The 23,192-nt window shown below is 41.0% G+C and overlaps 1 protein-coding gene and 1 pseudogene across 1 annotated transcript in view; both read right to left on the bottom strand.

Moving 5' to 3' along the window:
• DIP2C (disco interacting protein 2 homolog C) overlaps positions 1–18,858 on the bottom strand; it is a 492,048-nt gene extending 473,190 nt beyond the window's left edge. Inside the window, exon 1 of the mRNA XM_077809483.1 lies at positions 18,774–18,858. Coding sequence (XP_077665609.1) covers positions 18,774–18,858 — 85 coding nt within the window. The remainder of the gene's footprint in view (positions 1–18,773) is intronic.
• Positions 18,859–21,394: 2,536 nt separating this feature from the next.
• Positions 21,395–21,548, bottom strand: LOC144261695 (U2 spliceosomal RNA; annotated as a pseudogene).
• Between the last annotated feature and the right edge of the window lie 1,644 nt (positions 21,549–23,192).

The following is a 23,192-nucleotide window of genomic DNA, read 5'->3' as shown; positions in this document are numbered from 1 at the left end:
CTGGAAATATTCTTCCTAAAATATAAAGAGGCCCAATACTTCTCTGACACCAGTGTAATTCAAAAATAACTCATCTGAAGTCAATGAAGTTGAACTACTATAAGTGACAGGAGTATCAGGCCCATAGCATTCAAATCACCCACCACCTCAGTTCAAATTATTCATGCAAGAGGTAAATTTGCAATAATTACCAAGTTTTATATACAAAATCAATAGCTATTATTTTAACTAAAACAGTTTTAAAATTCCAACATCTGCTTGAATGCATATATTGTATGCATTTTATTCTATTTTAGATATAGAGAGAGCATGCGCGCGCTAGTTATTACTGTACGTGGCATAATTTAAAGCCAAATTGTAAGTCCCAGTACTGCAAGAGATCTGAGATAGGGACCAAATGACTGCAGTGTGATATCTATGATAAGACACTAGACATGCCATATAAGTGAATTTTTACCTGTCACTATTCCTTCTAAAGATCTGAAGTGATGCCTTGTTTTTAGTGCATCACCCCCACCAAGAATCCTCCAAGCTAAATTGTAGTTTGTCATTTAGGAAGGAAGGGAAATCTTAGGGAAACATGGCCAAGAATACCACTTCGAATGAAAAAGAATATAATCTTGTATTACACACATAGGACTCAATCCAAAAGTGATGTGTAAAGAGTTCAGGGTGCGAGTTACATGTCAGTAAGTGGGTATGAGTCTTACCCCCTTTCATAAATATAAAGGGAAGGGTAACCACCTTTCTGCATACAGTGCTATAAAATCCCTCTTGACCAGAGGCAAAACCCTTTCACCTGTAAAGGGTTAAGAAGCTAGGATAACCTCGCTGGCACCTGACCCAAAATGACCAATGAGGGGACAAAATACTTTCAAATTTGGGGGAGGGAACAAAGGGTTTGTTTGTCTGTGTGATGCTTTTGCCAGGAACAGATCAGGAATGCAGCCTTACAACTCCTGTTAAGTTAGTAAGTAATCTAGCTGGAAAATGTGTTAGATTTCCCTTTGTTTAATGGCTGGTAAAATAAGCTGTGCTGGATGGAATGTATATTCCTGTTTTTGTGTCCTTTTGTAACTTAAGGTTTTGCCTAGAGGGATTCTCTATGTTTTGAATCGGATTACCCGGTAAAGTATTTACCATCCTGATTTTACAGAGGTGATTCTTTTACCTTTTCTTTAATTAAAATTCTTCTTTTAAGAACCTGGTTGATTCGTCATTGTTCTTAAGATCCAAGGGTTTGGATCTGTGTCCACCTGTACCAATTGGTGAGGATTCTTATCAAGCCTTCCTCAAGAAAGGGGGTGTAGGGCTTGAGGGGATATTTTGGGGGAAGACTTCTCCAAGTGGTCTCTTTCCCTGTTCTTTGTTTAACATGCTTGGTGGTGGCAGCATATTGTTCAAGGACAAGGCGAAGTTTGTACCTTGGGGACGTTTTTAACCTAAGCTGGTAAGAATAAGCTTAGGGGGTCTTTCATGCAGGTCCCCACATCTGTACCCTAGAGTTCAGAGTGGGGAAGGAACCTTGACAGCCCCATACTGCAAACTGAAAGGCTAGTGCAGACCCCTGAACCTGCATGGAGTCCCACTGTGTATCTACTTTCAGGATCAGTAAGTCTAAGGTGACAATATATACACATACGGAAGAGGCAAACCATCAATTACACGTCATCTAGCCTCACCTCTGAATCTGGATCCAAGTATCTAAAAGTATGTACACGAATAAGTAAAGAAGCTATAGTTAAGGCCAGTTCCTCAGCTGTCATTGATCCATTGAAGCCATTGGAACGATGATGTTTATGCCAGATGAATATCTGGTCCTTAGATTTTTTTACGAATATAAGAAACAACTCAATATTCTGGAGCAGGTTTATATTACTCCAATATTATGCAAAATGAGGGGGAAATCTTTACACAGAACTCAGTGCAGCAATTCAGCCACAGACAATCACATGAATATAGTCCTACTAAAAGCAAATGGTATCTTTCTCTAGCATTAGATTATTAGGCAGATAAGGCACAGCTTTGGATTCAGAATACTTCAACTGACAAATGATCTAGTTTTTCTTCACTCTGATAACTGTGGCCTACGACAGGATGAATTTGAGCATTTTTCACTGCTTATATAACAGGTGCATTCATAAATATGCAAAGATGATCTGAAGATATGGTTTATAATCCGTGCTTTATGCTTGAACAATTCAAATAGCTTTCATCATGTAGAAAGCATTAACTGCTCTTTGCAAGATGTTCCTTTTTTTAATTATATGCTACAAATGACATTTTTGGGGTGGTCTTCAGATCAATAAAAAAAAATATGCTGGATGGAACCCTGATCCAAAAAGCTATATTTTTAAATAAAGTACATTAAGCTCTTTATTTTCCAAGGGCCAGATTCTGCATCCTGTACACATATTTGTCATAAATATAAAGGGAAGGGTAAACACCTTTAAAATCCCTCCTGGCCAGAGGAAAAACCCTTTCACCTGTAAAGGGTTAAGAAGCTACGATAACCTCGCTGGCACCTGACCAAAATGACCAATGAGGAGACAAGATACTTTCAAAGCTGGGGGGGGCAGGGTACTCCACAGTTCATTGACATAAAGTATAGGGGTAAGGTACTATTTAATATGAGTCAATATACCAGAATTTGGCCCTTAATATGCCTGATACATCTTTAGCCTGAAGATAAGTGGCAAGAGTAACAAAAGACAGGCAGCAAGTACGATTATCAGAACATCTGCACTTCAGCAGGTTTATATAATACTCCGATTTCATGTAGTTGGTTGCTCAGAAGCATGAGCTTTGAAAGCTTCAGCCTCCAAGGTATCAGTCTGGCACCTTTCCAAGCACTCTGTGCATGAAAAAAGAAGACCACAATGACAGCTACAGTATGGCAAAAGGGAAATAAACCCGAATAATCTCCACCTTTGTCTTGCACCCCCGTTTGTTGATTAAGAGGACTGATGGGAAGGCAGACAACACAGGAATCCCCCAGTGTTTTACTACTACAACTCCCAGTGTTTGATGCCTCTCTTGCTCCAGGTACATGTTATTACAAACAGTAATGATCTGTCATCCTATAATTAACCAGTAATCCTTTAGAATGGATCCCCACTGATCAGAGACCATACTGAAAACAACTAGGTGAAGCAATAAAAGCAAGAGAACCACTTGTTCATCTCTGCCTAGGTTTTCCACAGAGGCTACTTTCTCTTTGCCAAATGGCAGACCTCGAAGGCAGTCAGGCAAATCTCCGTCCATGTATTTCCTTTTAGAGAATGACAGGAGAGCCATAGGGCTTTTCTGAACTCTATTCATCTTGAAAAAAAGAAAAGGAGTACTCCTTTTCTTTTTGCAGATACAGACTAACACGGCTGCTACTCTGAAACCTATTCATCTTGAGCAGACAGCTATCAAATTATTTTTATTAAGCATTCCCTATGAGTTTCCCTGTTACATTTAAGGTTCCAAAAGCAATTCCATTCTTACAAAACAGGATTTATTATTTGCATTGTGTTTGCACTTCGGAACCCCAGTCATGAGTCTGAACCCTATTTGTTTTTTCTAATTATTTTCTCCACTCCAAGTAGATTTTAGCCCTTGTTCCACCTCAGCAGAGATTGGAAAAATGTAAGATGTTACATTAGCATCAAAAATTACTGACACACATCGGAAAAAGAGGAGACTAGTTCCTGTATTAATGTTTCTCGTCATACTTTGTCTTTGCTTTAAGAGGAAGTGCATCAAACACTAGGATTAAAATCCTGGGCATTACTGAAGTCAATGGGAGTTTTGCCATTTATTTCTGTGCAACCAGAATCTCATCCTGGGAGCAGAGGAATAGCCAGGGGAAAGAACACCTCTTTGCAAAACACTAGTAAACCTCACCATTTTATGGCTTCCCTCCAGACATGTACTTAAGCCACTGAGAAGCTTCTTATTTCATCCTTTGTTTTCTAATCACTGGACTTCATGCTTCAAATTATTCCTTTGGGGGAGGGAAGCAGAGGGGAGGGCAGTACTGAAATTCTTGCCAAGGTGAACTAAGGGCTATGCAAGTGTTTGGAAACTTTTGCATTTGATTCCTATAGCTCTGCAGAACTCTGCAATAACGTATTGTGCTCCCAAGAAGAACTATGAGCATTTCTGGTGATGGAGTTTAAAAGCAGCTATTTATACAACATATATCAGCGAAGGATCCCAAACCAGTATTTCAAATATTAATGTTCACAGCTGCCCTGTGAGGTAGGTATCATTATACCCATTTGGGCAACTGAGACTTAAAGTCAAGGCTATTCAGTTACAGAGCTAGGAACAGAATTCATAAGTTCTGCTCCCCATACTCCTCCTCTAAAAAGCAGACCATACTGAATATTCCTTATCCTTTCCAGAAACTACATTCCATATCAGACACGAAGGGGACAGTATCTACCTTACAGTGAGGCAGATGATGAGACTGGCACTGGACAGAAAAAAGGCCACTTCTCTGCTAGCTTCTGTTATAAAAGGAGGAACAAACTGAGCACTGTGGGGTATACTTTCAGGAGAAAGCTGTTAGAGAGCAAGTTAGTGAACAGAGGATGTTTCTTTGCTCTACAATTTCTAGCTACCTCTTTAGGATCCGGCACCTCGAATCTGGGGAAGTTTTCCTTTGACAGTGTTCTGCTCTCTTTTTGGTTAAGAGATTTCTTTCTCCCTCCCCGCTCCCCGTCCCTTTTACTCACCAGAGTCCAACCAACTTGCTCAAGCTCACTTCATCCCCTGTGGACTGGAGCCCAGTACTACTGCATGTCTAACCAAAGTTGGAGGGGGTGTAGCAAACCCACCAAAGCATAACCATGGCCCTCCTAGTAGGCATGACTGACAAGCACTGCTAGCTAAAACTACAACGGGGTTGAGTAGAAAAGGGAGACTCCATATTAAGCAAGTTGACATTTCTTACGTCTCTGGCTGTTAGTGAAAGATTGTGTTTTCTGTCTGTGTGTATGGACTTCTATGCTGCTTAGAAGGAATGGACTGTTCTGCACTTGTACTCTCTCCTCCCCAACTGGTTGTCTCAGGTCACCTGGGAGGCCCATGTGTGGGGTAGGCCCATGAGACAAGTTGTCTCTTACTCAAGGTCAGCAGCTGCATCAGAGCAAATAAATAGCACTCACGGAACCCATGATGGCAGCTGAAGGGTTAGAAATATGCTACCAGTATCTTTCCTACTCTTCACTCGTTGTCAGAAAGCAGAGGAACAAATAAGAGCTGTTGAGACTGTCTAGTGAGGCAAAAGGAAAAAGACATCAGAGCAAGGAAAAGCAGTTCTGAGCAGTGCCAAAAGTCTTTTGATGAGAACTGGTTATGCTGCTGCTTTCAGCATGAAGTAGGAAAGAGCTACTCACCACTTCCAAATTAGTATATTGAGAATGTAGAAACACAGGATGCATTGTAGCCACTTACGCTGACACAGTTAAAAAAAAACTCAAAACACCCAGGGGAAGGGAAAAAAGGCAAAATCAATACATATATTCAGTTAACCAGAAAAAACAAACATTGTGATTTAAATGGGACCAAAGCAAGCACACCAAAGTGTGTACTTGCCCTCTTGTGCCAAGATATTTCAGCACACTATAACACACACTCTGACCTTACCTCCCAGCTATATCAAGGCACAAATGGAGCACATGAAGGATAGATTTTCAATCTCAGAATTGAGTTCTTTCACCAGGTTATTTAAAAGAATAATTCCCCATTTAAAAAGTGGGTTATTGACCCATACATAGGGAGCTTTTAAAATCCATATTATTGACCTGATACTTAAAGGCTATATAGTAGTCATAAGAACACAAGAATGGTCATACTGGGTCAGACCAAAGGTCCATCTAGCCCAGTATCCTGTCTTCCAACACTGGCCAATGCCAGGTGCGCCAGAGGGAATGAACAGAACAGGTAATCAAGTGATCCATTCCTGGTCGCCCATTCCCAGCTTCTGGCAAACAGAGGCTAGGGACACCATCCCTGCCCATCCTGGCTAATAGCCATTGATGGACCTATCCTCCATGAACTTATCTAGTTCTTTTTTTTTTTTTTGAACTAGTCATTACAATCTATAGGGTAAGTACACTAAGGGTGTTTTTGAAATCCATATTATTGACCCAACTGAATTTAATATCCTGTCCACCTGTAGAGCAATTACAGATATTTATGGTGCGGATACAGATTTTTTTTAAAAAAAGTTATTGCATATAGACATTAATTGATCATTTGTACACTCTCAAGAACCAGTAAAACCTTAAGCACTCAGCTGTAATACCAGTTTTTAAAATTACCAAGAGGACATGAATATGAACTACACCACTCATAACACGATAAAAAAAATGTAAAGTCACCTAACTAACCCCAAACCTGCAAATTTGAGGGGCAGCAGGTTGCTTTTAAAAAGATACTTTGATAATTTAAAAAATGTATGAAGGTGTGTGTGTCTTTTCAAATTTTAATAAAAGACTCCACCACTGCACAAGATGGGAGGGGAAGGGAGACATCTCAAGTTACTTTTGTGCTGAGACTTTTATTCATATATTCATAGATTTTAAGGCCAGAAGAACCCATTATGACCATGTGATCTGACCTTCTGGATAAAACAGGCCATAGAATTTCACCAAGCGATTAAGCCCATTACTTCTGGTTGAGCTACAGTGTATCTTTTAGAAAAAGACATCCAGTCTCGATTTACAGATTTCAAGTGATGGAGAATCCATCACGTCCCAAGGTATGTTGCTTCAATGGTTAATTATGCTATTAAAAATGTCTGATTTATTTCTAATCTGCATCCGATGAAGTGAGCTGTAGCTCACGAAAGCTTATGCTCAAATACATTGGTTAGTCTCTAAGGTGCCACAAGTCCTCCTTTTCTTTCTAATCTGAGTATGTCTAGCTTCAGCTTCCAGCTACTAGCTCTTGTTATGCCTTTGTCTACTAGATTAATGAGCCCTCTCTGATCAGAAATCTTCCCCCCCACCGTGTAGGTACTCTTAGTACATAAAGTCACCTCTTAACCTTTCCTTTGTTAAGCTAAATAGATTGAGCTTCTTTGGTTTCTCATTGTGGGTATGTCTATACAGCCATTAAACCCCCACAGCTGGCCCAGGTCAGCTGACTCGGGCTCCTGGGGCATAGGCTGTGGGGCTGTAAAACGGCTGTGGAGCAGTTTTGGAACTTTGGCACCTCCATCTTTTATTTCAGCATGGACATACCCTGCAAGGCAGGTTTTCCAGGCCTTTGTTTATTCTTGTAGCTCTTTTCTGAACCATTTTCAATTTGCCAAAATCCTTTTTAAAGTGTGGACATCAGAATCGGACACAGAACCAGTAACATTCTCACTAAGGTTGTATAAAGTGATCATAACACCTCCCTATTTCTTCTCAGTATTCCCTTGATTATACATCCAAAGATTGCATTTGATCTCTTGGGCACATAACACAGGTAGTCTGTGTTAAGCTAGTTATCCACTGTGACCCCAAATTTCTTTTCTTGATTATCATACACATTGTAAGGAGAGTGATCACTTTAGAGAAGCTATTACCAACAGGAGAGTGGGTTTGGTTGTGGGGGGGAGGGAGAAAACCTGGATTTGTGCTGGAAATGGCCCACCTTGATTATCATATACATCGTAAGGAGAGTGATCACTTTACATAAGCTATCACCAGAAGGAGAGTGGGGTGGCGGGAGAGAAAACCTTTTGTAGTGATAAACACCCATTTTTTCATGATTTGTGTGTATAAAAACAAACATCTTCTGTATTTTCCACAGTATGCATCCGATGAAGGGAGCTGTAGCTCATGAAAGCTTATGCTCAAATAAATTGGTTAGTCTCTAAGGTGCCACAAGTACTCCTTTTCTTTTTGCGAATACAGACTAACACGGCTGTTACTCTGAAATCTTCCAAAATACAGTCCAGCATCCAATTAAAGCAGACATACAATATTTGAACCTAGGACTTCTGACAACCATAGTAAGGGTCTTACTCTCAAACTACTGCACCACTTTTATGCAAAACCAGAGAGAATTTCATGGTGCAGATATTAGATATTAGATAGATATTAGATATTAGATAGATATTACACACACAGCCAACTTTTGAGGCTTGTAACTGACACACAGAGAGAACTTCATATGATTAGAGAAGTCAAACATATCATCAGTAGAAACGTAAGTTCCAATACAATTTTATACCACAATAAAATTCCTGCTAAGCACTTTTGTTGCTGCTCCTCACAACAAACCAACCTACTCTATTATAACACTGAGCCAATTAAAAATGTTGCCAATCTGTTATTTTATCACTTAGCACTAAGGTTCACTCCAACAGCCCAGCAATGTAATATATTTTTCTGCCTCCAAGGAAATAAAGCTAACCCCTAGATTTTTACACTCAAAAAAAGTTGTGTGCATTTTGCAATGGTTGGTTTACATCTTCAGTCTATTTAATCATGTTGTACAGAATAAGGAGCTACTCCTGCCCCTTAGAAGTCAATGGAAGTTTTGCCATTGATGTCAATGGTAGCAAGATAGATAGATAAGTCTCTGCATTTTGCCATTTCACTAGATAAGTGCTATTTGTTCATCCTCAGGCATCTGTTAAAAGACAGCTATAACAGCATTTGAATTGCAATTTTCATTTTAAGATTCTTTAGCAAAATGGAACTGCTTACATGTCACCACAGTGCAGCAGTCTGGTTTTATTTGTGCAGACTCTTCATCAAAATATTAGCTATTTATCTGAATCACATTCCACTCAGCAAGGGGAAAAGAGAGCGTATAAGATCCCAATTTTCCTCGGATTTGCTTGCAATGACGACAGTGCGGCAGTCTAGCTTGAAGACAGTAGTGGGAGAATGAAACATCAGCGTATCAAGAAAATAATGAGCAACAGCCATGAAAATTGTTGATCCATGCACAATATTTTTAAGTGAAATCTGAATTGTGAATCAACGTGTTTCACAAACTCATGGCTAGAAAAAGGGTGTTAAACTATTAATTATTTCCTGTAATTTCAAGGTCTAAAACTACAAACTGAAAAATTACTTATGTAAATGTAGTTAGAAAGTAGACTGAGTTATGAAAAAGCTGTGACGATTATATGATTTTTTAATCTTTCCAAAAACATTAAGTGAATTTGTGCTAACAGATTTATATTCTTCAAGACCAGTTTCCTCCTTTTGGTCACTAAACAGGTACAAAATAGACAAGAGATGTGAAAACTTCCTCACATCATCCTGCCAATGTACTGCACCTTTAACCTAAAAGGGCCACTTCTGGCAATGAAAGGATAGTTCAGCTGCTATGTGCATTCAGTCTCAGGCTTTCTGCAAGGATTGCTAAATAAAAAGATCCTAGCAACAAAATTGTTTTCTGTGATGAGGACATCTGTGCACTAAGAACAAGACTGTCAATTTACTTCACACGGGTCATAAAGCCAACCAAAAACTTTCAACCTCTGCCAGTCTAGGCAGCCTTTGAGCCAGTGATCTAGAAGTAAAAACACAGTGTTCCATTACCAATACTTTGACATTTCCAGTGGAGCTGGCTGAAAACTTTCTGAATTCAAATTCTTTCAGCCAAAGAAAGGGGACACATTTTTAACAAAAAAATTTCCTTTTAATATAAGAAACTGGATGGAGCTGTTAATATTTTTAGTTTTGATTTACACACATAGTCAAAATATGTTTGAAAAAAAGGAATGTCTGATGTCATCATTAACTTAGATCAGGTGTAATAGGTTGTCTGACTCCAGATAGCAAGTCACAAGATCTATATACTGCAACAGGACCTGACAGAGATCCTCATATTACAATTGTTTCAGAACAACCAATATTTTAATTTTTCCTTCTTTCCCTCCTTAGCTACTGCCCTACCTATTCAGTCATTCAAATATCTGCAAGCCCCAAGAGTAGACCATACTTGATACTGCTTTCTAGAAATGAAACCTCATGTAGTAAGTCTATCATCCCTGGGAATGCTTTCTGCACTTTTCAGCTCACCCATGATTATTAGCACTAGTAACATACAACTCTTCACAATGGCTTTCTTTTCATAGTAGAATCTCTCAGGTTGTCAGCTTTCTTGCTCGCTTTACTCAAACTACCCAAGGTATGATTTTATTTTATTTTTTTTTAAAAAGAGGTCCCTGGGAGCAGTTAACACATAGGGCCTAATTTTTAACTTTAACTGTAAATTTGGGTGCCCAGTTCCACACCTGGATGCTTTGTACTGATCAGTGTATCCAGATTTGGACACCATGTATGAAAATTATGGTAACTATATTACTGTATATACGTATATAAGTGATCTAAGTGTTGACCAAGTCAACTCAAGTATTGCTTCTCAGATGGCCTAGTTCTCCTACTGCCCTTGCAAAAGGGAGTGCAGGAGTGCCATCTCCATGGTACACTCCTCCCATCCCCCCTTGCATCCTGCAGAAGTTGCTCTGCTAGCACTCCACCAGGCTTAGGGGAAGAGAAAGAAGATTAGGAATCAGGAACTGGCCATGCTTCAGCACCATTCCCTGCAAACCTCCCCGCCTATAATTCTCCCATTTGTACTTAGAACTGCATTAACTCCTTCTGGGTCTCCTCCACAGCTGCTACTGAGAAGCCTCAGGAGACTCCAGTTCAAAAGAAACATAGATCTTCTTAATGTTGTGGCCTTCCAAGCACCTCCTGCCTCAGGGAACAATTTGCAGGGAATTCCTCAAGATGAGTTGCCCCTCTGTGCTTTATTGCAGCAGAGGATAATGTGCCCCCAATCTATTTCACAGTTTTTAAGGATGTACTTAGTAGTGGTACTGAAAACTTGATCAAGCAATTAGAAGCCCTAGTTAACATTACTGTAAAACTCATTTGACTGAGTTACACAACCCTAAAATGAGCAATTCTCTGATTTGCATCACTAAGTCAAGCGGCATTATGTGAAACCAAGACTTAGATTTTTAGCATATACTTACTTTAATAACATAAGAAGGAGACGGAAATAAACACTGCACAGGACAGCAGGGGTCTGGAAATGCACCAATCTCAGCCTCATGAGTTGAAGAAAGAAAGGAAACGTTACAACAGTGACCTTTTTAGACAATGACAGAACACCGTTAATGAGCTCTGGACAGTGGGCCACATCCCATCCTCAGCTAGATGACTGGGGACAGCAAAACTGGTCCTTAGGAAGGGGGGCAGAGTGGGATCATCAGGACTTCAGCATAGACAAGAGCTCACCCACAGGGGAGGTGGGGAATATACATGCAAAATTTCACAAGGATTAAGGGTTTATGTCAAATCTGCTATGTACTGTGGTGCATTCTTATACAGCGGTGAGTCATCTTGTCTGACAGTTGTTGAAGAATTAATGCAGTTATTTAAAAAGTCCTGCTTGATGCTTTATATAAATATCCTCTTATAAAACTTAAAATTAAGTCAGTGAATTTTAAGTACAGAAGCGATACATTACATTTAGGATTTTCTGGCTATGTCTACACTACAAATGTGCCGCTGTAGTGCGGACACTTCCTATATCTACAGAAGGGCTTTTTCCATTGACGTAGATAATCCACTTCTCCCAGAGGTGGTAGCAGGTCAGCGGCAGAATTCTTCCATCAACCCAGCTGTGCTCTACATTGGGGTTCGGTCAACCTAACTACAGCGCTCAGGATGCGAAACTTCATAGCCCTGAGCAATGTAGCTAACAATCTAATTTGTATGCGTAGACCAGGCCTGCCTCCCTCCTCCTCCCACACACTTTGAGCTATAAAAACCTAAAGATACCTATTGATGTCCCGATCACTTTAGATAAGCTATTACCAGCAGGACAGTAGGGTGGGAGGGGGTATTGTTTCATGGTCTCTGTGTGTATATAATGTCTACTGCAGTTTCCACGGTATGCATCCGATGAAGTGAGCTGTAGCTCACGAAAGCTCATGCTCAAATAAATTGGTTAGTCTCTAAGGTGCCACAAGTACTCCTTTTCTTTTTGCAAAGACAGACTAACACGGCTGTTACTCTGAAATTTATCTTTCTGCTGCTCTCCAGTCTCATTATACCTGAGTTTTATATAGAATGAGATTTTTTTAATAATCATTTTTCCGAAGAAAATTAAAGGGAAGTTTTACTCTGGACCACAGATTAACGGAGTTACGAGGGTAAAGCCTGTTTGAATCTAAATGTGACAGCGTACTCCAAAATATGGAAGAATATTTTTAGATATGGGCTAGGCTATCTAAAGGTATCATATTGAATAACAATATACATGAAGTGGTATAGTTTGGCAAGGGAAAGCAATATTAGGCTTTTACCTGCTGGACCGTACAGTAGAACCAGAGATAGGCAACATGTAGTGTCAGAAAGGCCAGGCCCTCACTCCATTTATTCTTGTTATAAATAAACTGCTTGCTGGCTGCTTTACCAACAAAACTGATGCCCCTGAGGCAATTTTCACACATCCTTGAGAAGAGAAGCGATGGTGTCTCTGTTGTGTAACCCAGTACTGATAATCTGAATGATCTATCAAGTGTAACACTTCACCATAAACCATTGCTCAATAGCAGCCTCAAATAATGATATATTCACAGCATACTTTCAGGAGAGCTGCTTTGGGGAAATCCTCAGAATATGCATTGTATGTTTTACAAGACACTAAAATATGTTTCAAATGAATGAGTAGCCAAGGCACACCAGTGCCATTAAGGAAATCCTTGTGATGCATCAACATCCACTAAAGGTCTTGAGTTCAGATATCAGAGCGAAGCCAAATAACTACAAATGTAACAAATATTAAAGCTCTGATTCCCTTGCTTTAAATGAGAGCATTAACTCATGAGCGACTCTGGCTGCATTTATAAAACTATCAGCTCTCTTGCTCTCCTCTCAAACCAGTACACTGTCCAGCATAACTGATGACAAGAGCTTCACCTTAAAGTTTCTTTCGATCCCACTGGACAGGTTGGTTGTACCCATTTGCTAGAGTACCATCTGTTGAAGAATGAATTAAAGCAAAAGAATTACTGTGTCCCCAAATTCATACAGGTATGGTAGTTATTCAGGTTTCCACAGTCTTAACCTGCTATGCTGGTACAGGGTCAGCTGGCTAATATTCTTAAGTACTAACTATAGGAAAAAGAAAAGGAGTACTTGTGGCACCTTAGAGACTAACCAATTTATTTGAGCATAAGCTTTCGTGAGCTACAGCTCACTTCATCGGATGCATACCGTGGAAAATACAGATGTTTTTATACACATGACCATGAAAAAATGGGTGTTTGTATTTTCCACGGTATGCATTCAATGAAGTGAGCTGTAGCTCACGAAAGCTTATGCTCAAACAAATTGGTTAGTCTCTAAGGTGCCGCAAGTACTCCTTTTCTTTTTGCGAATACAGACTAACACGGCTGCTACTCTGAAACCTAACTATAGGAACTAAGGTTCCCTGGTGCCAACCCAATGAGTATATCCAGACATACAGGTTTGCTGCTTTTAGTTTCCATGGTAGACCCTGCCAACTACATCTCCCTTCTGAAAGCACTTGTATTTTTGCTGACTGTATTATTCTAGTAGTGTATGAGGCCCTTGCTTTCCTATCCTGAAGGAAACACTGCATAGTAACAGACACAAAAAGAGGAGATGGGTATGGGGAGCACATAGCCCTACAACCAACAAATTAATTTGCAACCTGGGCCAAACAACAACCCAATAAATCCAAACACTAATGCACATAATGGGGCCAATGGACATAACTAAAACTGAGGGCCACATTAATTAGCTGAACATGCATCCAGACCCTCTGAGAATCAATAAATATTCATAAAAAAGATCTGCTGACATTTTATGAAAAATATTCTTTTTGTAAAGGTTCATAAACAAAAAACTATGCCACATATTCATAAAATGGAGGAGGAAAGAAACTAACATATACAGCATATAGTGAGAATAATTTCTGAACAGGATGTTTTTCACATTTTCCATATGGCATCTGTGGTTCCTTACGTGTTTCTACAAGGTTATCTGACACTTGGATAAAATAATGGAAGAAATTTAAAGCATCTTTTTTCAATTAATTTAGGATCAGAAAGTAATTTAAAGGGCAATGTAATCTTGTATACCCTTAAATTAATCCAAAGAAAAAGAGAAGTATTTCTAGAGCAATTCTTTCTAATTGGTAGGCACTTTTAAGAAATGGATGGGTCTTTTAATTTTGATATTTTATAATGCACAGACATTTACAAAACACTTTTATTACTATTACATCAGATCTTCAGTTAGTAGAAAATAAGATGATTCATCTAATTCCATCCAGTAAAAAAATTATACAGGGTTAGAAAACTAAAGGCTCATAAAATTGCAAACAGCCTTAAAGAACTACACTATGAAGTGAGATGCTGATTGCATCAGCCCAGAAGAGCTACAGTTCATCAGCTATGCAAGCACCAGTACAGACAGTAGAAACTACTACCGAGCTTCAGAGCAAACCCGTAATCTCCCAGTGTACATGCATACACACTCATACAAACATCTTAAAGAATATTGAACTGGATGATAGAAGACCCACTACTTACCTAAAACACTTTCACAAACCATTGTTTTGCATTTCTATATATTCAGAGACACATTGTAACATTTTTCCCTGCTCCAACATTAAGGGAGAACATCATGGTAATGTATACACTAATGCCTTAAACTGAACATAAAATTACACCTCAACACTTAACATGAAAGTGGACTTTACTCCTGAGGTGATGAATTTACAGTACACATATACATATTTCACCTTCTCACATGGATTTAGACTGCAGACATACACTATAAGGTTTTTGCGACTCTGGCCACACCAACTTTTAAATCATATTAAGAAAAGTAACATGATCTGAAAGTGGTTAACTGAATTTACATCCATACTACATTTTAAAACCCTTTAAAAACTGTTTGTTTTTTTTTTAAAATAATCATTTTCAGACTTCACCAGAGCTAAGCCTGTCACCAGTGGAAATGTAGGCAAGGATTGCTGCAGAAGTTTGGACAGCCTTCCCTAACCATCATAGCACAACCCCTACAAATTCAACACTTTCAGAAGGTACATCTCCTCCTTGCAGAGCAATGCAGGTCAGCTTCAACATTTGGACAAAAATCATAGCACCCTCCCTTACCTTGTCCCATACACTTCACATCATATCCAAACTGGTTATGGGGCAGGTCGTGTGGTTACCGGGCAGGTCGTGTGGTTACCTTGACCACTGAATTCAATGAGACTTTGCACGAAGTCAGGCACTACCCAGCTTGAGCAAGTAGATCAGAATCTATTTGTAAGTGAAAAAATACTGCTGCCCCACTCAAAAAAAAAAAAAAAAAAAAACCAAGCTGAAAGACACTGAGGTTGTAAGAGCCAAACAGTGTCTTGTGTGCTTGTGACACAGCACTGCTCTCCCAGTCCCAATGAGACTACTAATACGTATGAAGTTCAGCACATTCATAAATACTTGCAAGATTGAGCCCATCATTTGTACAAGCTGGTTACAACACCTGAGAAGTATTGGCTCTAGAATAAGAAACCACAAACAATCAGTCACTCCTTGCCAAAATGCAGCAACTTTCATCTGGAAGTTGCCCAAAAGCCTCTGGTGCTCACAAGTGTGTTTTGCACTATGGGACAGGTGCACCAGGAGTCCTAGAATGTACTGGTACAACTTACAGTTATGAGACATAGCTCACGGATGTGTCAACACCGAGTTGCTGGATAGATACACTAAAACATACATAAGCATAAGCAATGCAATCAATCATTTCACACAGTCAACAAAGTGAGCTGTAGCTCACGAAAGCTTATGCTCAAATAAATTGGTTAGTCTCTAAGGTGCCACAAGTCCTCCTTTTCTCTCTACAACAGTTTTCTTCCGTAAGCCCTCTTTCAGGAAAGCCCTTAAGCAAATGCTTTAAGTTAAGCTTACCTTTAAGTCCCATTAACTTTCATAGGACTTAAGAACATGCATAACTTTCTGCAACTGCTTAAGTGCTGTCCTGAATATGTTTGCTCTCCCAAGTTTCCTGAAACTGGGCCTTAATATACAGACAAACTATCACAACATAAGTGCAACACACACTAAGACCCTGATCCTGCAAGCGTATGAATAATGTGCTTAACTTTACTATTGTGAGCAGTCCCATTGATTTCAACTGAACTGTTCAAAATAGCAAAGTTAAGTACACACAAATGTTTGTGGGATCAGGGCCTAGCAATGCAAAATTGCTCTGAAAACTATTTAAAGTACTGTGCTAGCATGATAAGCATATTAATTACCTACAACTACACCTTCTAATAGTGATCATAGTGTATGTAGAGATATATCTACCTTGGGAAATTATGGGCATAGGCCAAAATTTCCAGTGTGGGTGCTTAAAGTTAACAAATGAGTGGCATGATTTTCAGAGCTGCTGAGCACCTGCAATCACCATTAGATTCACTTCATTTAGACCACTCATTTAAGTGAAGTCACTTCAATGGTGCTTGGTCTCCCCTTCCCTCCTCCCTTCTACCCCTCTCCTATTAAACCATTCATGTATTTAGAGTTAAAAAATATGGGTGCCATGTTTTGAAGTCATTGGCCATACTGCCCACTAGGAGTTGGGTTCAGTGCCACAAAGAAAGAGATACTGTTCGTGGGCTAAGTTCAGTCCAGCTGGAACTCCAATGAAGTAAATAATTACACCAAGGATGACGCTGGACTGTGTGTACAAATGTCTAATTGCTAAACATATCCTACTTCCTCAATATATTACTGGATTATGCTCAGCACACCAACACTCTGTGTTCTTAATCACAGAAATATATCATTCAGAGGGAAGCTATATTCAGATTGATTACAGCATCCTGAAAATATAGTATATATTAAATTTGTTTTCATTACTATACTGTTGATATATAGATCATACTCTATATAAACTCAACATCTCTACATGCAGCCAGAATGCTGGGTATCCAGCATACTCTAGTATAAACAGTCAGCTTTTCCTGTCGCTATTAGCACAGATAAGGGCCAATCAATGCACTGTAGGCTACAATAAGGCAATCTCCCTTTTTAATCTCCTTTATTTCAAGATTTCAGGGTACTGAAAAAAGCTACAGGACTGAGAGCAATGCACAGAGCCACAAGCTCATTCTGCTCTTCACCCTGAAAGCGTTAAAACGAAAATACAATGTCAACATCAGCTCCTCCCTGCTGTGGAAATTGGCATGAGTACATTTTACTTCCTGGCAACAAGCCCTTCTAAAACCGTTACAAAAAAATGAAGTTCGATATGTTGAGCTATTCCAACGACTAATTTGGGACATGCTGGGTTATTTTTCCCCCTTCTGTTAAGCGTCATTCTAACAGCCTTTCCGAGGTGGATGAACGTTAATTGTCTTTGATAAGAGAGAGGGACCAACCAACCGTTAGCAGAATTTTACTCCTGGACACAGCAAACTCTAGCGTTACGATACAGAAATACTCTCACTCTCTTCCCCAGAGAGGAATATATTAGATACAAATTATAGATTTAGTGTGACATTTGAGCACATGAACTCGTTACTAGCCAACCAATAAGTAATCCTCATACAAAATAATCATTTGGCACATCTCCTTACTTAACCCAATCTGACACACATCAAAATGTGAAGCGAGACACACGCTGGGTGGAGGGTTTAGTCTCTTCAGCTTATCCTCCAAATCAGAGGAACAATAATATGAGAATTACACTGACATCTTTTCCAACCAGGGAATCCGTGGAGCATCCAAACAGACCAAACCGGAGAATGATCCCAAGCTCGCAATTAAAAATGTTAAACGACTTTTCTGTTTAATCTAAAATCCTTGTTTCTCCTAAAGAAATAATTAACTGGCTTTTTTTTTTAAAATAAACCTTCCTAGATATTATTATTTTGTTGCAACTGATTTAAATGTTGACTCCACTGCATGGACTTCAACGCAAGTCCCTGGATATATTCAAATAGGTTTTGTTACAAAGTATATAGCAGGTTTCTGTAATACTGCATTTTCTTGGCAGGACAGGAATCCCTGCAAGCCCAGCCCTTAAGATTTTTCCATCTTCCGTAATAAAACATGCAACACTGGAGCAGCAAATCCTGCTGCCAAAGCCCCCTCTTCCATCTCCACCAGCACTGTGGCAGGAGAGGCAGCGAGAAAGAGGAGGAATTTACAGTCAGAAAAAAAATTACACAGCCTCAGAAAAAGGTAGTGGGGGGAAGGGGCAGAAAAAAGAGAGACAACAGGCGCCATCAGGAATTAGGGAGAAAACAAAAGCAACCACGGAAAAAAATATTCAATAAACCAGTTTCCAGAGAAACTGAAAATGCAGCGAATTCCTCATGGAGAATCACAAGGAGAAAGAGGAAAAAAATCAACCCCATGTTCTGTGGGATTCTCCCCCCCCCCCCCCTTCCATTCCTTAGGCTGTGTAACATACCAGGAGAAACTGACACTCACAGGAAACAATTGTACCATGCAAAATACACACAGGAGATGAGGACACAAAGCTGGGGACGAGAGGTTACACACTGCAGCAGAGACAATCAACCTTCCAGGGACCCCCCCCCACATCGAAGTGTCACTCCCCCTCGGCCCCCCGGTTCTCCTCCTAGCCTACTGCTCCCACCACCCTGGAGCTGCAGACAGCCCCGGAGCGGGGTCCCCTCGGGTCTCCCGGCGGGCGAGGCTGGGGTGGAAATGAGAGGGACGATCACAAATCATTTACCTTCCGATAATTCCAGCTCCAGCTCAGCCAGCCTGGCTCTCACCTCCAGAGGCAGGGACATGCTCTCAAGGCTGCGGTCCGCCATACTCGAGCCAAGGAGATTTTCTCTCCCCTCCTCTCTCTCTCTCTTCTCTTTGTTTGCAACAGAAAAGGGGGGAACGTGGGGGGCTTGCGGTGGATGCCAGAGTCCTCGCGCGGTCTCAGCAGTGCATGCAGGAGGGAGGCGGACGAGGAGTCCGCGCGCAGGGATGGGGTGGAGGGAATGCAGAGATTTCTCCTCTCCTCCTCCTCCCTCGCCGCTTCCTTCAGGGGAGCCCCGCCATGGCCGCCGCCGCCGCCTGCCGCTTGCAGCTCCTCGGCACCGCGGCTCGGTCTAGCCCGGCCCCCGCCCGGTGCAACCCGCGGGGTGACTCCTGCACAGCGCGCCCGGGCTCCGCGCGATCCGGCTCCGGCGAGCGCTCGAGACGGCTGCTGCGGGGGGAACTGCGGCGCGGCTGCCGCGGCCAGCGAGAGCGGCTGTCACACGCACGTGACCCGCCGGGTGCGGCGGCCCCCGCGCGCCCCTAGGGGGGGCGCTCGAGCCCACCCCCCCATCTGCCCGGGCGGCGGGCCGGCCCGCGGCAGGGCGGAATGGAACGCTCCCGGGAGCTCCGCTGGCGCGCGCGGGCACCGGCGGCGAAGTTTGCGGCGAGCCAGGTGGCTGGGCTCTGCCCCGCCGCTGCGAGCCGGGCGACGCCGTGCGCTGGAGGGCGCCGCTCCGCCGCCTCGTGACTGCTCCCCCGGGCATTTCGGGGACCGTTCACGGGTGGCGGGTCGCCAGCAACGCTGTCTTGCCCCGCGTGCCCTTAGGTAACATGCCACGCTAGGCAGCCTTTGGGGGCTTGCTCTAAAAGTCCCGCCGGTTTGGGGTTCGGTTTTTGCGCAGCATTTTGTGCCATCGACATTTGTTGCTCCACGTTTGTCTGCGTGACAGTTATTTTCAGTGTATTGCATCTGATGGTGGTTATGTGCTAACGGTGTGTGCTTGGCGCTGTACAAACACAGTGCCCTCGCCAGCCCGCTCTTCTGTCGAAATTTGCCGCTCAAGGTTAGGGTATCGGGTCACGTTCGTGTATGTCATTCACAACTCTCTCTCTCTTTCTCTCTGCTCTGAGGTTTTTACCTCTAAAAATGACTACAATATGAATTAAACAAGCAAAACAAATTATTTTACATCATTTCTGGAAGCGGAAGGCGGTATAATAAAGGCTTTTCTACATGGAGTTGTTCCAGAATAGCTATTCTGGAATATCCCTGAATAACTATTTTTGGACATTCTTATTCCAGAGTAAGAGTGGTGGTACCTTCATCCAAATTCATTTTCAAGTGTGGACAAGTCCTAATACTTACCTCTTTTATAATGCTCTTTAACTTCAAAGTGCTTTACAAAATCTAAGTATTGTCATCCCATTTTAAGGGAGTGAGGAACACTAAGTCCCATGTCCACAGAGGGAATCAATGTGTTGCAGTAAGATCTCTTTTCCATGTTCCCCATGTTACCTGTGAGAAGGTCATGTGCTTTAGAACCTGGGTAGCAGGGACAGAATGTTGATGCCAGCGGGGCTCTTGGCTGCTTGGAATGACAGATGTGTAAGGACCTAGCAGGTGGCAACGCTGCACACAGGTGCCAAGCAATTTACCCAAATTCAACATCAGAGATAGAAATAATAATACTCAGATGTCCTGAATTCCATTTTTTTTCTCTAACAAACCAGGCAACTTTCAGCATATTCTGATATGTTCATTTTGAACTACATTCTGCACACCAAGAAACAAACAGCGAGTACACTTTAATGAAAGCATATGTGTGTGTATATTCCGTTGGCTGGGGAGGGACCTCACCACAATTCTGTTCGTTCTTGTTTCATTTAGATTATAGTGTGTCCATGCTTATGCCTCACAAATCATGACTTTCATTTAATGAGTCTCGGGAAAGCTGAAAGGAGGGATACTATGTGTAGACACTGTTAAAAACGGTTAGGAAATCAGTTCTCTTATTATAAGGATGACAGTTAATGAAAAACATAAAGATATAATACAAGGCAGTGCCTTCCTTCATCGCTCCATATTCATTAAACTGGGGGTTACAAAACTTTTTCCCCTGAGGTCCACTTATGCAGCTGCAATAGGCATCGTGGCCCACTATTAACACTTCTTGAGGAAAATTATTCATTTTAATGATTACATACATATAAACTATAACACTAAATAAACAATGTCCATATTTCCTTTTCATTTTAATGTAAACAATTGCGATGATATAAATCACTAGCAATATGCACTCAAAGAAGTGCTTCAAGATCTCTTTGAAACCAATTTTAGTAAAATTACACTTTAAAAAAATGTTGAGAGCAAACTGTGGTATTCAAATAGGGAAAACACGGTTTTGTATAACACTGAACAAGATTACAACACGAGTCACATGGAGTTAAAGATTTACTGAGAGCTTGACTGGAGAATGCAGTTGCATCTACCAACGGACTGCTCGGGACTGTAGTTTGGGAATCCCTGCATTAAACCAGTTGCTGTATTATAACAAGCATACTGAACATCCGCAGTTCTTTCTCTCTCCTTCTTCCTCCAAGGAGTTCCTGGAGACACTTTGTGGAAAGGAAGCAAGCTGCTAGACCATCTTCTAGTTCAAAAAATCCATTTAATACATAATCCCCAGACAGAGATGCATAAAGATAATAATAGATGCTGCACTTGATCTTAATCAGAAGGCCAAGAAGTGATCATTCTCAGTTCAAAGCCTTGATTTACAAGAAGCACATTGGATCCAATCCTGCTCCCATTTAAGTCAGTAGCAGCAAAATCAAAGAATGTAGGAGCTCCTTTGAAAGAGCAGAGTAAGCTTTAGAATGTGTCTGTAGTAGGGAATTTTACAAAGATTCCCACCATATTACCACTAGTTCAGATGAACTGGCTTCTGGTGTCTTCCCACTGTCATCTTTAGTTGACATGGTGGTAAAAGCAATCCTGGGCTCTGGGAGCCTAGGCCTCCACTGGTGCTAGGGTTGCCAAACCTCCAGGATTGGCCTGTAGTCTCCCAGAATCAGCATCGATCTCCCGGTGACTATTGAAAGCAATCCGGGAGATTTCAATAGGATATTTTCAGAAAATGACATTACGTCATGCTAGGGGGAAAAATTTCCTGGAATAACTTCAGTCAGAGTTGGCAGCCCCAACTGGTGCTAACACTAGTTCAATTAAAGTAGTAGTGGAACCAGGGGGAATATTTTTGTAAAATTCAGTAATGTTGACAAGGCTTTAGGCCATGTCTATACTAGGAGCACTTTGTCAGCATAGGTACTTTAGCAGCATAACACTCCTATTTGCAGCTTATCTTATACAGGCAAAATGGAGCCAGCCTGAGCAAAGCAAGCTATACTGGCAAACGCATCGTTGTGCCAATATAACTATCTACACTAGAGGCTTTTGCTGACTCTGCTATGTCAATCAGGAATCACTCCTCTTCATAATACTGTCAGAGATAGCTATGCAAGTAGAAATATGTGCTGTAGACATGATCTTAGTAGATGAATCCCTTAATTTCATTTGCTTCTATTCGTTTAGTCATTATATACTCTAATTTCTATTAACCATTCCCATGCTGCTCCTTAGTGCAGTGCAAGACCAGAACCAATTATTCAGGTCCTTTTTACCAGGCCCATTACTTTTTACAGCATAACAACACACATGCCATTTAGGATGATACAAGAGCATACAAGGTATATAGGGTAATGTTTTTGTCTTCTGTGGAATGATTCCTGAGTGATACCAGCAGAGACAGACAGCATCCTATCTCTGATCTTTCTTGTTTCAGTCAGGTTAGGATCTAGCCAATGAAAACCAACTAAAACTATATGCTCTAGGGTTCCTATCTGAAAATCCACGTTCTGTTTATTTATTGTTTTGTGTGGGACACAGTATGCTGAAAGCATCAGAGCACTGCAGAAGCCGCTTTTTCATGTATTAATGAGGCAGTCAAAAAGGAGGAAATACAAAGCGTTGTAGTAATCCAGTTTCCCTTACTAAAGTGTATCTCGGAGTTGCACCTTTACTTCTTAAAGCTTTCAGCTGATAAATGGTGATTATTTTACTTGTTATCTGATTGTTGCAGAATATATGTTAGTTGCGTTCTCCTGTTTTCCAAATTTTTGCCTTTTATGACATTGCACAAAGGGGCCTAATGGGAAACATTTGAACATTTGCAACATTTACAGCTAAAGTTCTCCTGGCATTTTCATTACAAATGCCATAAATCAGTCACTTTAAAAGGAAAAATAATCACTCTAAGATTAAATTTATCCTATTCAAATTGAAGGATCTGAATAACTCACCTGAATAATTCAATTTGTTTGAGTGGGACTGCTCGCA

The sequence above is a fragment of the Eretmochelys imbricata genome, chromosome 2 (genome assembly GCF_965152235.1).
Source record: "Eretmochelys imbricata isolate rEreImb1 chromosome 2, rEreImb1.hap1, whole genome shotgun sequence".
NCBI classification, from domain to species: domain Eukaryota; kingdom Metazoa; phylum Chordata; order Testudines; family Cheloniidae; genus Eretmochelys; species Eretmochelys imbricata.
The sequence above is the reverse complement of the archived record's forward strand: the minus strand, read 5'-3'. Positions and strand labels throughout refer to the sequence as shown.